Source organism: Bradysia coprophila (genome assembly GCF_014529535.1).
Source record: "Bradysia coprophila strain Holo2 chromosome IV unlocalized genomic scaffold, BU_Bcop_v1 contig_5, whole genome shotgun sequence".
NCBI lineage: Eukaryota > Metazoa > Arthropoda > Insecta > Diptera > Sciaridae > Bradysia > Bradysia coprophila.
Window position 1 is genome coordinate 9,261,042 of NW_023503374.1, and position 18,828 is coordinate 9,279,869.

General features: G+C 32.9%; 1 protein-coding gene across 1 annotated transcript; it reads left to right on the forward strand.

Annotated features, from left to right (window-relative positions):
• Nucleotides 1-10,113: 10,113 nt before the first annotated feature.
• On the forward strand, nucleotides 10,114-12,677 carry LOC119071705 (hydrogenase maturation factor HoxX-like). The gene is made up of 2 exons (XM_037176699.1): nucleotides 10,114-10,276; nucleotides 10,561-12,677. Exon 2 carries the CDS (start codon nucleotides 10,567-10,569, stop codon nucleotides 12,331-12,333), a length of 1,767 nt encoding a protein of 588 aa, XP_037032594.1. The 5' UTR covers nucleotides 10,114-10,276; nucleotides 10,561-10,566; the 3' UTR covers nucleotides 12,334-12,677.
• Nucleotides 12,678-18,828: the final 6,151 nt, after the last annotated feature.

The window sequence follows — 18,828 nt, forward strand, 5'->3', positions numbered from 1 at the left end:
ACATGTTTTGAAAAATGGATCACCAGAAATTTGTACAATTTAACTTAATTGATTTTATTTAATGGGAAAACAAACACATTATCACCATTATATACCAGAAGTTGTGTATATATCCTCATGTAGGTATTACAAATTAATTCTTTCTGGCCACTGTTGTTGCAATGCTGTGTAAGAAATACATTTAATTTTAAGAATTATTGTTCCGTCTAGGGTAAATATATTGTGCGAATAATTTGTCACAAAAAACTGATAAAAATCTTAAAATGCCTAACCATCTGATATTAAATCACGAAAATTAAAATTATTCGCTTTTTTTCTGCGACCTAAACCATACAGAACGACGATGGGAATACACAGTTGCTTGGCAAATACACACATTTAATAAATAAATATTCTTTTTGAATTTCAAAATTATGATCATTAATAAGGAAAAATATTTGAAAAAAAAAAAAATATTTATCTGGTTTTCAACATTCTTTTGTGGTGTTGAATTAATGTTCTTCATAACTCCTGAGACACAATGGAATGAATTAAGAAAAAATAAAAAACGAGTAACAGCATCAACATCACAGAGATGAAATATCAATATATAGAAAGGCATACTCTCAATCTGAGTCATTATAGCGCAATTTTTAACGGCTCGCAGTCAACTTCCTGAAATCCTGAGACAGCCTATCCTTCTCGCTGTGATTGAATGGAGTTTGAACATGTCGTCGCAAATTTGATATTTTTGGATATTCTTAGTCTGCTTGAGACCCTGAACCACATCCCACAAAAACTTTTGATTTTCAACCGTGCAGTCCTAGCACCCAGATCAAGGCTCCCCGGAGTGCTCTGTGGGTGCGATAGAACTGATTGCAATCGAAAGGGTATCGAATTCTGATAGTCATGTTATAAAAAATTTGTCCCATGGATACAAGGTGGACCGGTGGCGACTAATTGGAGTTGAAAAAGGATGATTTTTTGAGTCACAGAGTAATTAGTTGTACTAGTAGAGGGACATTAATTCTACCAATATCCAAAAAATTACTTTCTGAAAATTGTTTACATAGCAACTTTGGAGCGGTTCAAAATTTTTCTCTCAGCAACACCTAAGTCTCATGATAATTTTTCGCAGCCAAACTGTTTAATTTTGTTTTGCTGGTCTCTGCTTTCCAATAACACCCCGTAAGTCCATCTACGACGAAATTTTAAGCATGACTTCAGAAAACGGTAATAAAGCCGAAATATCAGTATTATTTTGCTTTTCTATTTATTTTTATAACTGTTTACAAATCGCAATTAAACAAATCATCCGCATCGTTTTCTGAAGTCATGCTTAAAATTTCGTCGTAGATGGACTTACCTTAATTAGTCACTCAATAGAAAAATAGTAAACAGTTCTCAAAAAAGTTAAATTTTGGATATTGGTAGAGGTACTACTAGTACAACCAATTACCAAGTCTGTGACTCAGGTATCCTCGCCTGTAGAACCTTCCAAGAATCGTCTTTTTCAAATCAGTTCAATCGCACCCACACAGCACTCTATGGAGCCTTGGTCCGGGTGCTACGGACTGCACGGTTGACAATCAAACATTTTTGTGGAATGTGCTTCAGGGTCACAAGCAGACCAAGAATATCCAAAAATATCAAATTTGCGACGACATGTTTAATTAAACTTCATTCAACCACAATCAATAATCAATAACATTTTACCAGCATTCTTACGGTTGGATCCATGTTAAATTCTTATATTTTAAAATGTTTGTTATGAAGTAGTAGACTTTGTAACAAACAAAAAAGGCAATACTTTAAATATAGACTACGACAAAAATAGACTATAAATTGTGGCTAATTAATAGTATATTAGGAGTCTACAGGAAAATGTATGTCATACAGTTTGAAGTAAAAGATTTTGTGTCAAACACCAGTCCTTTGGACGCAAGAAGTCCAAATTTTATAGATTTTATTCCTATATTGTGATACGCTTGCCAGCTTCGCATTTCGCATGTTACATAAGGTTGAAAGTTATATATTGATAACCAAAATTTCTACTTCTTTATTCGATCAAATTCGATCAAATAACAACATTTACCTTCCTTGATAACAGTCACGCCTTAATCTGTAGTACATTTTAATTGTGTTATGACTGTAGTTTGCGTTTGATCAAGTCGCTCAAATATAATTACTGCCTCATTACAGCATGTTAACGAAATCGTTTTGAAATTCAATAATTCAATCTGAGCGGAACAAAATTCAAACGTTGAAATTACAACAAAATATCACCAATTGACATTAAATGCTTTCGGTCCAATAATGTTATGTTGAGTAACATAAATTAATAAACATGTTTGTCGATGACGACAGGCCAGCGTATCCGATTCAATTTGGATTCGATTACAATTAATTAAAGACTAAAGAAAATATTTTTATAAAAAAATATGGAAGAAGAAAAAATGAATTAGTTTTGCAAGATCAGGGCATATTATGCTGCAGGCCACACGCATAATTTTTTTCCGTCCAAATTTACGATGTGTTTCCAGCACATGTAATCGTATAGTGACAGATTAAATAGACAATTTTTTTTCCATTGTTGGTTAATTTGCTTATTCAATAAAACTATATACACATTTACATCACAAGTGAACGCACCAATATTCATTGATGGAAACTTCCTCGAGACCAAAGTATTGAATTTCACCTAAACTTCTTATTTTACTCTCTGTGTCTGCTTTAAGCACTCACATTTTAACGTGAATTGCCATAGACAGTAATAATGCAATAACAAGGAAATTTTAGTTTTTAAATAATCGATTAAATAACGAAAATGGCCAAGTCGATTCGAATATCCATTTAACCGTATGTTTCAATACTTATATACGATTAGATCGGAGCACTTGTACGGTCATGTAAAAAGACAAACAAAATTGTTGTCCTTTAAGCCAGATTAAAAGCAGTGGTCGGAGTAATTTAAAAAAAATTCACAACGCAGGCGAGAAAATAGTGATTTTCTCACCTCGGCTTAAACTTCGGGACCCTTTGCTGTGAAAAACGTTTTGTTGACCTCGGGAAAAAAGTAGAAAATTTCATTTTATCGGGTGACTTGTATCCCTCACTACGCTCTGGTCCTCGAAATGAAATTTTCGACTTTTCCTCATCGGTGAACAGTTAACTATTATTTTAAAAAGTTTTTTTTTTTAAGATTAAAATACACCTGAACTGACCTATCTCCGGATGTCTTGAGTTAATTTGTTGAATAAAAAGAAAATTATTTAACTCACATCGTTCTCAGTTTATAGCCGATTTAAATGTGCGACTTGCAAACACGGACAACAATTGTGCGATGCATCCGCCTGTTCTTATATTTTCATTGTAATATAAACTTATGAAGACTATTTAGCGCTATAAGACGATTACAGGCAGAACATCATCTTTGTTTGAAAGTAAACTTTCACAGACGGTGGTAGCCATATAGGACAATTTTTCGAATCTTTAGCTTGATTTGATCTAAGTATTTTCAACAGATAATGAAATCTTTCACTACATTTATTTTAACAAACGTTATGCTACATAATGCGACGTTATTTTGAGTAGTTGAGCTGACTTTAGTCGTTGTTGTCGGTATAGTGATGATAAACGTAGTTGTGTGTAAATTCAGTAGCAAAAGATTATGTTAAATACTAAACGTTTCCATTTTTACATTCATACTAAGGTAAGCGAGGTAGTAGCTGACCGGCTAAGCAATTTTTCAACTTTGGTCATCAGTATCTCAGGATGATTTCGATGAAGCTAAGTTTTTCCTTCGTCAGAATTTAATTTGATCTGTTCCCATTCCGTAGAATATCAGAAATATTGACAATTAATTAATTTTTATTGTAGAAAACTGATTTTACTGAAACACTGTTTTTGATGCAGTAGCTGACCACTAAAAAACGGATGTTTTTATACCTGACCAGTCTTGTTGCAGTAGTTGACCGCTACAAAATTAAGACATTTTTCACATTTTTCGCAATAATTTCGCATTATTCGGCACATTTTCACTCTTAATTCACTGATATTAACCAATTTCAATGATAAAAACTCATAAAAACACAAAATATCAACGAATTTTAATCACATCATTTTGTACACAACAATGCACATGGAAGGTGAATTTGTCACATGAAGAAAAATGTACGGAATTTGGTGCGGTCAACTACACAAACATGGCATATTTTTGATGCAATGTTTTGACCACCATGTAATTAATCAAATATTAACTTTTAGACGCTATTTATGTTAATAATATTAATTGTCGAACTATTTACTACCTAAAAACACCAAAACTTTGTCCATTAATAATTCTTTTGTCAATAAAAACCTTAAATTAGACCACACCGATCTTACGATTTTCTTAAGAAATGTGCAACTTTGTACTGAGATGGTGCACTGGTTTCATTTTATGGTTTTATCAAAAAAGTAAACATAATAATCGCATTATTTTCATGAAAAAATTAATCTTTAGGCTCTAAAGATTAATTATAACGTTAATTTGCGTATTTTCCAAAACTGATAAATAATGTAGCTGGTCAGGTACACCTGCACGGTCAGCTATACCCTCGCTTACCTTATTAACTTATAAAAATGGCATAGAGGAAGAGCTTATAGAAATAAAGCATTCAATTTTAGAATTAAAATCTGTTGCGATAGTTTTTATATTTAAAATTCTAATTGAATGTCGATCTACTTCCAATGACATAGTATAGACATGTATAGACTAGGAAATTAGAGGAACTATTAAGGACTGATGGACACCTACAAAAAGGACTACAAGAACATTAGATAGTAGCCAGTAATTATGGTGTTGTGTTATGTAAGTTTGTAAGTATACTGTGCAGGTAAGATCCTAACTGTGATGAAACATAAAAAGAAGCTCGTAGGGAAGATAGATGGAAGATAGTCCTGTAACGGACGTATCGCGATGTAACATAAGTTGAATCTCTTACTACTTTTGTTAAAATTGTTTTCTTCATAAGTTATGACAAATTTTTTGATATTAAAGAACTTTATCGCTTACTTATTTTGGTGATGTCGATAACAGTTAAATATTTGGTATTTCACTGTCTATTCAAACATCCCCACCGAAGACCCATATAGATTACACACACATTTAAAGAAGTACCAATCAATGTGAGTTTTCCTATAACTATCCAAACTATCCACCATGCCAACCCGAAAGCATGTAAAATTAAATTTGACACTACATTTTCAACGAAATGTAATTTTCATCAAATTTATAATTACAATTAAAATTCCATTTTAATAATAACTTCCAACTAAAACCGAAAAGTTCAACTTTATATCCATGCCCCGGCATAAATTATTTGTAATATTCAACCCTATTATAAGTACAAACAAAATAATGAACTTAAAATAACACACCTCGATAACATCCCACTCAATTAAATTAATAAAATAAACTTCTTGTGCACACTCTACAACAAAACCTCATATCAAGGATCAAAATACACCCTTACATCTAACCATTATTTTTTTGATAGCTCTAATATGAATTATACACCATAAATGAAAACATGAATTTCCATCAAAAAAAAGGAAGGAACAAAAGGGGAGAGAGATGATGTTTTGGCATTATATAGCCGGGAAACTGTTATGGCAAATTTAAGCATATGTTTTCCAACCCCTAATGAATGAGATAACGAGCAAATTTTATTTCTTTTGTAAACTTTTTTTTCTGTTAGGATACGAAGAACATTTTATCTCTGTATCCGAATCCACATTTCGCAGTGCATTTTATTATATATGTCGGTATAACCGTAAATGAGGGTTTCTAAAATCAGGAACAATTTAAAAGTGAAAATATTTTTTAGTTAAATTAAGAGCGCACAGTGTAAGTATACAAAAAACTAAATTTAAAAAAATTGAAGCGAAATGAACACCCTCCTTTAGTTGAATTCCCAAAATTGGATTTTATTCAAATAAAAAGTCACTTAAGGCGTTAATTTGTTCCTTTGGGACTACTTGTCATGGTTTTCCATCTACCCTCGTATTTGTATATATACAGTTGCTTTACTCTTGACTTATATTAAATATAAACCATGCTAAGAGAATAACGTTCGTAGTATTATAATGTGTGTATGCGATCAACACTATGAATCAAGTAGATATGATTGAATTTATTATCCTTTTCGGAGCAATAACGTAGCTACGAAATGGAAACATCAGGCGAAATAGATATAAAACACATTGGATGGTTTATATCATAAATATGTGTTAAATTAAAAGTATTGGTCGTCGGGGTTTTTGGGTTTTGCAGTGTGTTTTCAAATACAGATCTGAGTGTAACTCAATTTGGACATTTTTCTAACTCAATTGTTTGGTTTTTTTAAGGTTCTGAAAGAGCAGGTTAAGGCACCCACGAAGTTTTATGGCCCAAAAATATTAATAAATGCAGTCGTGTGAAAAGACAACTTCAAGAAAATATTTTTGTGGTTAGTTTAAGTGTCATTTTTTGCATAAACTTAATTGGCACCAGAGAGAAATTTTGGTAACACCCTTTTGGTCGTGATGAACTCAGAGGTGTCTTACCCTGTTACTGTCATGAAGAAATGAAGTAATTTTCGGTTCAGTCCGGCGACACTTTCTTCTAGTTTCTCATGCCTCAGAAATTCTCTTCTGACTTTATGCTTCGAACTAGTCTTTCTACTCGCCACATGATGGTCGGTGGCATATAAAGGTTCCTTGAAAGAATATGTTATTCATTTAAATAGGAAAAGCGAGAAGTACGAGACAAAAAACCAACAAGTTCAAGTAGGTGTCAAATTTCTAGATTGCAAAAAGTGTATATTTAAAATGCTGACTTGACTTTCTAATAATAACATTTTTTTTTCTATTTTTCCTGCATTACCACATCATGGCTTATTATTGTCTTAAAAAAGTATTTATAAATAACAACACTTTGTGGCTTCCCAAAAAATATGATAATTTGATATTTTCCTTTCATATTTTTCATAAGCGAAAATAAATAAATGTATCCACTTCAACGGAACCGGGGAAACCAACGGAGGCAAGTTAAAATTGTGTTTGCAAGTAGCAGTGTGTGAAGCACGCTATATATAAAGAATTAAGAAAGAAATTTCTAAAATCCTTTTTTTTAATCCTATTTTCGTATAATGCACAAAACCCATTATTTTCAACATTATATTTTACAACTGTAGCAGACACTTTGCGAAACAAAATCACTGCACATGTCTAAACATTTTTTTTCAATAAAAATTATTTAAAAAAAATACTTGGAAGGTTTCAAGCAGTTCATAAAACTCATTCAAAATTAAACATGATAACACTGCATACTGCCTTAAGTATTTAATCCCTTCCATTATACAGGAAAATAAGTGAACAGAAAAAACAAAATAAAAAAAAACTTTTTATTATAATTACATGATGCTTTAGTTTCTTTTCTTTTTTTTTTTGAGAGGGATATTTTCAGGAGTCAAGAGGTTTTTATACGTTTACTATAAACAGAAATTAATGTGGCGAAAAATCATTTATTTTTCTTTGTTGTTATTTTCGCTCAAATCCGATGCACGAAATAAATACTGGCCCAAACATGAGCACAGATCTTAATCCTCAATCTACAATCTTTTTACATTTTCTTTTTCAAATGATCCAGAGAAGAGTTTATTTGCACCTGGATATGTTCAGACAATATTTCGCTGCATTAGGTCCTGCGACCGTCGTTTCGCAGACTGCTAGCTACTACTGTTACTTCTCATGATCGAAATTGTTTCGAGGCATTGATTTAAAACCTTTTACTTTATTCATTTTAACGTACAGGTAGCTATCTTAGGTTCCCTTAGCTAGAGCGAATAATTTATTTTGTCGTCCATGTCGATAACATGTAAGCCACGAAGCCGTGCGTGAGACTTGTACACTTACGTCTTTGAGTGAAAATGCTAAACCGTTGACTATTGAGAAGTTAAAGCTTTTTGAGGTATTGAATCTCTCTAAAGACAGACATGGTAGGACGAAAGTATTCACTAAAATTGTAAGGCAATGATTTCTCCAAATTTTCACAAAATTCCTAAATATTTCCCACCTACTACCACATACATCTTCTAATTTGATTCGTTGGTTATATGAATCGATCAATCTTAATGTTCACATTCTTTTTATTGTCGGAGAAAGCGGCCTCTCCCGCACTAAAAAAATATGTTTAAATATTACAATTACGTTTCATTACAAATGATTTCATTAAAATAATTAAAATTAGTTCACAGAATACCACCTTCTTACCACCACAAGGTTATTTAATAAATTATTCGTTTTCCATACCATGGAAATTGAAATTACTTAATAAAATAATAAGATGGTATGCATCGAAATATACAATTCAATTAAAAACTTATCGTCTTTTGTAACCCGAAAACGTGACGCCGACAAAAAGTTAAGTTTTCTTTCATCGAATAAATAAAACATTGTGTTCAAGAAACGAGCTAATCCCTTTACTGTACTGCGGATTGTATCTTACATTAATTGGAAACGACACTAAAACCCAATCAACCAAAAATTAATCGCTTGGACCCACTTTGCGTAAAATAAAATTAAAATAAAAAAATAAAATTTAAGAAGGACGACGACGACGACCATATAATATATAATGGTACACTCTCAAAGTAGTATATTAGGAATTAGTCTTGTATGGCTTGTTAGACGAACATATTGCTCATGGGTATCTTGTAAAATATAATTTACATGAATGATCTATCAAGAGGAAAATTCAACGAGTTTGAGATTAAAAATGCTCTCGGAAAGAAATAATTTGGAATTGATAAAACAAAAAAAAAGTTCGATGAGCGAAATTACACTTACAGACAGATGCATACGGTTTACATTAAGTATATGAGGACCTCATATTATGACGTGTTAAAAACGAGATATTATTTTAGAAGTGTTCTTAATCAAAGATCTAAATGGAAGCATTGTCCTCTTAGTATTCTCATTTTCTGTTGTTTTTAATGTTAATCAAACTGATATACAAAAATCTTTGATGGAAGAAATACAAATTGGTTGAACCAAATATATTTTTGAGTTCCAGTGAAATTCGCGGTTGAACAAAAACCATGTACCTAACTCGTACCGAATGCTGCGCCTCGGGTTGAAAATTTTCACAATTTAGGCCTAATATTCTATTTGTGAACTTGAACTTTGCATAAACGTAAAACATATATCACATTTAATGCATGTACGTTTCATCATCAACCTCGTAGGTCGCAGTAGTTTTAAACGTAATGGTAAGCTATACCAGGAAAAACGTTCTTGTTTAAAAACTCGATGTTTGTAATTGCGGGAAGTCCCAAAATTTCTTAGTTATCGTAACACACAAATTGTAGTCCAGTACTTACAAAATAGAGTAAATATTACAGACATTCGTGGTATAGTGAAAATCTTCAGCGGATCAGAAGTGCCATTTTTGTGAAGAAAAATTTGCAGTCAAATTTTACTTGTCTCAAGTGTTAGAATGTGTGTCAGAGTGGTGAGCATCAGTAATCAACATTGACATCCAAAATTAAATTTGAACTCTGGCTTAAAATCGTCGTCAGGTAACTGATTCTATTCGATGACTAATGACTCCTGGAACAGTGCATTGTATAACAAATCCTAATGATTTACTTGCCGACTGCGAAAGGTTTACATTCATTTTAATTCTATCTAACACCAAAGAACTGAAAATATTGTTAAACAGACGCCGATTTTCATTAGTTAATTTTTTTTACATTTCTTCTTTCGATTTGTTACTTTGGAATTTGGACTTTCATTTCATTTCATTTATCTCGAAAGGTAAACATATGCACGAATATCCAAACATTGGGCATAAATTAGTGTACCTAAATGTATCTCATAGTCGTCTTTAAGACTAAAGACAGAATCCCCATCCATTTGAATTCACACCGTAAAGATGACGTCACTAATGTTTTTATGGCGCGTAGCAATTACATTTCCCTTTTGTGCTTATACTTAGGTATTTCTAATGGATTCCTAATGGCAATGACGTGTTTCAAACGCATCAGGTATGGATTGTATAAATATTCTTAAAAAACCATTTTTAGGCAGTTCATTTCTGTTGGTCGACGAGAACAGTTCCACTTGCATTTCTTCATTACAATATATCGAAAGCAATTTTTAAACCAGTTCTCACTACAAAACTCAAACTATAATTGGTGTTAATTTGGGTCACAACGGTTAAAAAATTCGGTGCATCAGTATATTCGACTTAGTTGGAACTAAAAACCAGAAGGTAGGACATCGAACATTTTTTCATTGTTTAGTGTTTGACTCTGTGTTTGAACATTTTCCTTCAGCTGAGATTTGTGATTTGCAAAAAGAAAAATTGGAAAATAAACCTTTTATAAACGACAAGCGTTATACATGCCTAAATGTTTACATTGCACGCCGTAAATCTGTTACGTACGTTATTATAACCATAGTATCAAACACTGTACAGGCTCGAACAACGTTTCTTCTATTGTGGTCAGAATAAATTTTGATTTCTCATCAAAGTTTTCTTTTGTTTTTCCCTAGGAAACTATGAAGCCACGACCAGCAGCATCGTTGCGTTTATGTTTACTTTGTAACGCATTCAACAGCATGACGCAACGTATTTATTTGGAATGTGTCGAGCTGGGTCATGATACAGAGGTCGTAATTTTCGACGAGACGGAGGAAGTGTTACAAACTATTGCAACACTACAACCTGATTTAATCATCTGTCCATTCTTAACTAAAAGAATACCCATCGAAATGTACAGTAATGTGCCGTGTCTGATTGTTCATCCGGGTATTGAAGGAGATCGCGGTATGTCGTCTATTGATTGGGCATTACTTGAAAATACGCTGCAATGGGGTGTGACAATTCTTCAAGCTGAAGAAGAAATGGATGCTGGCGATATTTGGTCGACGAATAATTTTCCTATTGAACGTCGATATGGTGGTGCACCGACAAAATCCAGTTTATATCGGTTCGAATGCATTCATGCTGCTGTTAAAGGTATTCGTCAGGCACTTGAAAACTATTCAAAACAAATTCCACCTCGTCCATTGGATTACACGAATCCCGACGTCAAAGGTACTTTACGTCCAAGAATGAGTAACAGTGATCGACAGGTGGACTGGTTAAAATCGGCTGCAGAAATTGTCCGAATTATTAATGCGTCCGACTCGCAACCCGGTGTTTTGGATTCATTTGCCGATGAAAAATACTTTTTATTTGGAGCACACGAAGAAAATTTGCTCGACCTATCATCGTATTCTTCGGAGATTCATACGATCTTAGCACGGCGAAATGGTGCCATTTTGATCCGTTGTGGACATGAAAGTGCCGTGTGGATTACGCACTTAAAGAAAATGAATACAAAAAATGAAAAATTCTTTAAATTACCAGTGACTATCGTTCTACCCGCTGAAATAGTACAAACTATACCAATCGCACCAGACCAAGGGTTGCTCGTTGAATTTGGTGCTACGCCCCGTACATTCCAAGAAATTTTCTGTTGGCAAGATGAGAAAATCGCTTATCTGTGGTTTGATTTTTATAATGGTGCAATGAGCACGGATCAATGTGAGCGGTTGTCAGCAGCAATTGATCAAACACTTGCAACAATTTCGGGTAAAATTCTTGTGTTGATGGGCGGATTCAATTTTTTCAGTAATGGAATTCATTTGAATACGATTGAAGCAGCCAATGACCCGGCTAAAGAATCATGGGATAATATCAATGCAATCGACGATGTGGTCCTCCGTATTTTAACATGCAAATCTCGTTGGACGATTAGTGCATTGCAAGGGAATGCAGGTGCTGGTGGAGTCATGGCAGCATTAGCGGCAGATAACGTTGTGGTACATCCTGATGTGGTGTTAAATCCATCATATAAGGCGATGAATTTATATGGATCGGAATATTGGACATTTTCTCTCCCGAATCGCGTGGGTAATGCACGCGCCGAACAATTAACGAATAGTACAAATCCAGTCTCCGCACGGCAAGCTGTTGAGATTGGTTTGATTGATCAGATCTTGGGCACGGATTTCAATACATTCTTTGATTCAGTGCAAGAATATGCACAGACCATGGCGAAAAATCCAAATTTGGATGATATGATTGCTAAAAAGCAAGTGAATATTGACCCAGCATTTAACGAAAAAATCGCTAAACATCGAAACAATGAACTCGAGCAAATGAAGAAATGTTTTGAAGATCCAACGTATCATGGAAAACGTCGGGCATTTGTGTATAAGAGCAAATATTTGCCATGTGTCGCATCGAGTATGCAAAATGGTCACAATGAATGCAAATAATTCTCCACGGAATTGGTATGTTTCAGTAATTATAAAAAAGACTTCATCATAAATATAATAGAAGAATATCACTCAAGGACAACACAATTGATTTAAGTGTTAGCTCAGTTACCGTCAGACGTCAGAGTCATCAAAGCCACTATTTCATTCTAAAGTTCATTGTATTAAATTCTAGGTTAAAATTTAGTTTAAATGACAGAAGAGGATTATGTTATCCAACTTGTGCCCAGACATAATTAAATGAAGATCAGCCGTTGCACGAGTTTTTTGTAAGGCTAATTTTTCATTGCAACAAAAATCTGGAAACATTACTCACGACCGATCGAATCCATTGATTATAATAATATGAGTTTTTAAAGAAAAACTAAACTTTTTTTTATTGGTTTCCCACTCTAACATGATTATCGAATCTATTACTTCTCTTGATTAAAGTGATTTCAACTTACTTTATAAGACCACAGCTAGAGCTCACAGATTATTGTCATTGTTGCTGTCGATAACAGATGACATTAGGATTGATTAAAGTATTTTGGCATCAATCTCTATTAAATGAATGCACAACGCACAGTTTTAAATGGAAGGAGAAAAATCGGGAAAGTTTGAGAAGATTTTTTATGTGGAATTGCGCCAATTACGTCCCTAAGGCCGAAAACATACGAGCAATTTGACATTGATAGATTCGATAACTATGCTTCGTTTTCCATTATAATCCGATATCAGTGAAAAATTCAGCATATTTGTCGATCCCATCAACGCAAAATAGCTCGTCAAGGCAGAGCTGCCTTGCTCGTGTTTAACCTGACACTGTACTTGTATCAATCTTTAGTGTAAACGGCCTTTATCAATTTGATTTAATTTTCACCTTTAACCTTTACAGGCCTCATTCCTTTTCAAATAATTTCGTTCCATCAGACATCTGAGAATTTTTATAGGCACTACTTGTGAAGTTAGACAATTTTATTTTGTGAAATTACGTAGAAATTACTCTTCGCGAGAATAAATTAATTTCTTTCGAGGCAGCAATAAAGACGAACTGGTCTGTCCTTTAGTTTGTGATACTTGGCCAAACCTACCTAGTCATTTTTACTTTCATGGATATTCATTCTTTCTTCATCTTCAAATAAACTGAGTTTTGGGCCATGATCTCAATGAAATCGAAATCGAAAAGTTGACTAAATTTTCAGCATTACGAAAATGGTTTCATCATCAATATTTTCGATTATCATTTCTGAATGCGGTCATTAAGTGTACAGCGTTGTACAAATAGACGGCGTTTTGTACATCAAATACCTTAAAAAATGTTGAACATTTGAACAGAGATTTGAAATACACATTTTATGTTCAAATAAAACAAGGGAAAAGAATGCGGTTCAATAAAATTGAAAAGGCGAAAATCTCCACGATTGCGCACTTTTCATGTAAACCGAAAATGTTCCATTCAAACCATTCAATCCATTTCTATTGTCTGGTGCGTTTCTACATACATTTATATATCCTTTTAATACACGGAGAGATAACATAATGCTGTGAACTTCAAGGGTTCGTCCTTATTGGTTTTTAGCATCAGTGTCGGGTGGAACTAGTGAAAAATATTTGGGTGACGCCCTCTGAAACTAAATTAAATTTTTCAAACATTCATTGCTATGTAGTCGAAATGACGGAATGAAAATGCCATTCAATTCAAGTTGAATTTAAATCGAATTTTAATAAACATTAAGTGCATTACTCGATGCAATCGCTTGTCTTCTTTTCAATTAATATTAAAGACCCATAATCAACACATACGTGAATTGAATCACACATTCATTATTGAATGCTATAAAAGGAATGATGCACACAACAGATTTGTCTTATTTTAAATATTAACCAAACACCATCATCCATACAAATTAACATGGGTGACTTATCTGACATGGTATGGCATGGAATGCCCATAATGTAGATTAAACAGTTAGATTACGTGTGGCTAAACGAGAAGAAATTCTTTTTGTTTTCTTCTTCGTTTTTTCAAAATCAAAAAGTTTCTGTTTAATAATTTACGATCATGTCGTCTTTTAAACTGAAACAAGAAAACATTTAATTATGAATTTAGAATTTGTCACCGAACGCATGCCAGATAATCACATGTGAAATTCGTTTTACGCTGCGTGTCTGCTTTTTATGGGAATATTACTTAGGTTCATTGGATTTTTATTTTGTGTCATAAATGATCAGGCAGACCATTAACAATTTGTTCGTTTTTCTCTTGTAGCATTTAATTTATTGAAGACTGATTGTAATCTGGACAGAGAAGGAGAATATTTTTTTGTTAAGAAATTCATTTTTGATTTGGACCATTTCCTCGTAACAGGATGTTCTTTTCGTCTAAAATGAAATTTCTATATCTTCACTCAACCATCATCGGCAGTGCTCATTTTTTTTTCTTACTTTCCCTGATTTCTTATCTTTTTTATATTTTCGTTTTTAAGGATTTATCTAATTACACACATTTTTCACATAACTAAACACACAAAATAGAAAAATATCCTTCTTTATTCGATTAATCTGTGTAATCCATTTTTTGTGTGTGTTGTGTATGCTTGGAACATTTTCTTCTGAATCTCTTCACAAATCATTAACAATATACATCTCTTTCGTTAAAATGGATGTTCATTGTTATAATCTGCAGGTCTTATATATGTTTGCTCTTTAAATGCCTTCCATATATTTATATGTTGTACTACTTATACATGTTCCGATCACAAGGTTCGTTTCCAAAATTGTATTTTACATATACACGATCGAATACTGGCAATATTATAATATACATGTACGGTACAGGTAGTCTGGATTTATAATATGTGAAATGCATCATTTCGTATTAGGGCATATATCAAAAGAACACATCTTGATTCCTTCATTCCTTCATGTTAAAAATATTTTCCTTTTTGCTTAATAGGTTTTTGATATAATCACCGGTAGCTGTGAGATTTTTTTTACCGGAATGGTGATAGTCTTTTTTCTTTCTTTTTTTATTTTCTTTGACAACTTTTGCCTCGGGTATTTACTAGAATTTTTAACATTTTGAGAAATCGTTGGATTTCGTACTGTATTTCTACAGCATAGTTTCAATTAAATTATGACATGAATTTCTTCTTCATCAGTTCTCAACTTTCGTTGTTTGTAAACAAAAAATCAAACAAACGATCAATCCCAAGTCATTTTTTATTAAATTCAAAATTTTTTTTGATTGAATAATGAACTTCAAAAACAAATTTGACTCAAAAACGTGAGGTAAAGTTAATTCTACTTTCCCGTGTTCCAAACACCTTTTTCCAAAGTCGCCTCGTGAAAATGACACTTCTTGTGTAGCTGAGGTCGGTAAACACACAAGAAGTGCGATTTTGACTATTTGCAGAGGTATATAATCTACTAAAAGCCCTGGATGTTCATTAAATCTGTTACTTCTTTTGTTTCAACCTTCAGGTAATCACATAGTGTTGGATGTGCGAATAACGGATGACTAGCCACCCAAAGGTTAAAAATGTATTTCTTCTCTTTAAGAATCTACTACCGCCAAAAGAACAGCTAAGAAACAAATTTTTTAGAAGAATACTTTACTGTGCCACATAGCCACTGCTGATACTATTCGATCAATTATTCAAATGCACATTTATTACAATTTATGCTTCAAGTTAGCCGTCAACCCTAACTATAATGAACGTCGCCTACCTTTTCATTAAAAAAAGACGAATTTTCCAAATAAAATTAATTAAATGATGACACTGCCACGCGCCCATCAAGATTACTACACCCTAACTATCGGTTTTGATTTTTTTAATGGATTTTTTTTACGACTGACGAGATTATTGAGGAAAGAAGAAAGAAATTAAATTGTTATAGTAACACCCTTCTGTTTTGGATCGGAAACATTGGTATTACAGGCTAGTATAACTGAAAAACGTGTTGTTCGAATAACATTGTGTTTTCTGTCGTTATGTCTGCAATTGGATGAAGTCTCCTAGTTAAAGCAAAGATGAAATACATTGGTTTAGTTTGACTAATTCTACGCGTGAAACTTACAGGTATACAATAGGAATAGATTAGTACATCGACGGGGCTGGTGACTGCTCAACAAGCATTAATTTATTTTTTTTAATCAGAAGAAAATCATTTCTGTAATGTTTACCAAGGTGGAAAAAGAAGTCTTACAATGTACTGACATTATATTCAGAATGTAGACGTTTTTCGGCATGCATAATATACAACATACCGAGAACAGCCATACGAACATAGCCTATGAATGAACATTTGACAGGAAATCATTTTTTCGTTGTTTGTTTCAGTTATGTTTGAACAAACTATAGAAGCCATACAATTTTGACGTGAGAACCCAGCCATATATTTTGTATACTAAAGGAAAGTGTATTAGCATTTGGGGCAATATATTTCCTGCCGTTTATCATGTCTGGCATGAATCGTAGGTGTATTATTGAGATAATAAGGAAATCTAACTAAGAACACTTTAAATCGATGAACGTTCACAATCACATCTATCATATCAATATTATACGATTAACTGAGTACAATAATTACATTAATCAATAACCCGCCTGAAGTAGTTGCAAAAGAAGTTGCAAAATTTGTTAAAGGAAAATGTTTTTTGCGAATACTTTTGCAACTACTTCAGAATGCAAGGAGTCGCCTGAAGTAGTCGCAAAAATAGTTGCAAAATTCGTAAAAGGAAAGTATTTTTTGCAACAACTTTCGCAACTACTTTAAAAGGCTGCCACTTTCGAATATAGAAAACGAAATCATGTAAATGTCGACAAAATGGTATTAATGTCTAATGAGGACTTGTAACAAAAAAGTTTGTTCAACAATATGAAGTAAAAGATTTGAGATCAATCTCTTGAAAATACTTCCATTTGCCCATTTCTCTAAAAAAAATTCCTAGATCAAAGTTCAGGATTTATTCACCCAGAAGCTCGTTCCGTTGTCTTCAATGTATGTATTTGTAAAACATCTAACTAATAATCAAACTGATTTTAGATTTATTTTATATTTCACATTAGAAGAAATCTTTCATCAACAATCAACTGAAAATCATTTTTGATAAAATCTCCATTCATTGGAAATTGTTCTATGTTTCCAATAATACAAAAAAAAGATGCCAACTACTTACCAACAAACTAACATTTCACCAGAAATGGTACGAAAAAAAATCATTAAAAGACCTAAGCTTCTATCTACGCCAGAGAAACGTTTCAACAATGGATTTCGAAGCATTGTTTGCAATATTGTAATTTGACACTCGAAAATGTGTTCTACTGTTCGTTTTTGCTGCTTATGCGCAACGTGAATCAAATGAACAATATTTTCGATGCGCGCATTTTATGTATACAACATTTTTATTCACAGATATAAATAAAAGCATTCATACGAGAGTGGAGTATGTTGGTTCGGTATATTATATATATTTTATATGTGCCATCACAATTTTCGACATGATGGATATTACGATGTTGATGATGGCAAGAGCCTCAATTTATCTAACTTTTCGTTTTTTTTTTTCTCCTATGTATAAAATGTATGTGTATAACGCATGCAACGGTACATTGATGCTAAACAAATGATATGTTTTTTGTTTAAACTGTTTTCGAAAAATTATTGAAAGCATATCCATTATTTAAAAGGTAAAGCAAATATAAAATTCAGCAGAGCAGGTGTGAATCATTCACGAATTTAGTTGTATATTGAACATTACGAACTGTTCGGGCTCTAGAGTCAATAATTAATTACCTTATCGATAATTAGAAACAAAATTGACAACGTTGAAAGTGTAATGATTGATCCACTTGATACTAATTTGACTTGAGTTAGGCAGAAGTTTTGGCCCAACTTTAGTTATAAGATTATTTTTGATCATTCCAAGTTGAGTCATTGAGTCTTGAGGCTACCTATTGTTTATTTTAACTTTCGAAAACAATAGACGTCCGTGCGGTGCTCCAAAGAATTTTCAATTCATCCTTACTTCATGGAAAAATGGTAAATATTCTTAAGATTCATCATTTTTTGGCAGCCCATTAAACATACATAAACTGTTTTCATCAGTTAACGACAAAGCTGAAGCTTTAACCAGTAAACCAGTAGCATAATCAATGGTTATGCCGCCATACGATGGTCGTTTTTAAATGTTAGAATTTCTACAATTTTTCCATGAAGCAAGTTCACTTTTAAACTAGGCCCCACCTTTTGGGTGGGTCAGGTCCATTTTTTTTTCATCGTAGATTGATCTAGCTCTAAGTAGGTATTTGTCAGACAACTTCTTTTATTTTATTGAAAATCAATTTTCTGAATAAACAAAGGGAGCTTATTTCTACATTTTCAAACAAAAGATCTTTCAGTATTATTGTCTGCTAAAAGATGCTGTAAAGAGGACGTACTTCTTGCTTAGCTCTAAATTCATGTGAATACGGTCTTTGCTTCGCTTCTAGATCTTAAGACTTTTTTAGC

Coding starts and splice junctions, on each gene's coding strand:
- LOC119071705 (XM_037176699.1), top strand. CDS start 10,567: ATGAAGCCACGACCAGCAGCATCGTTGCGTTTATGTTTACTTTGTAAC.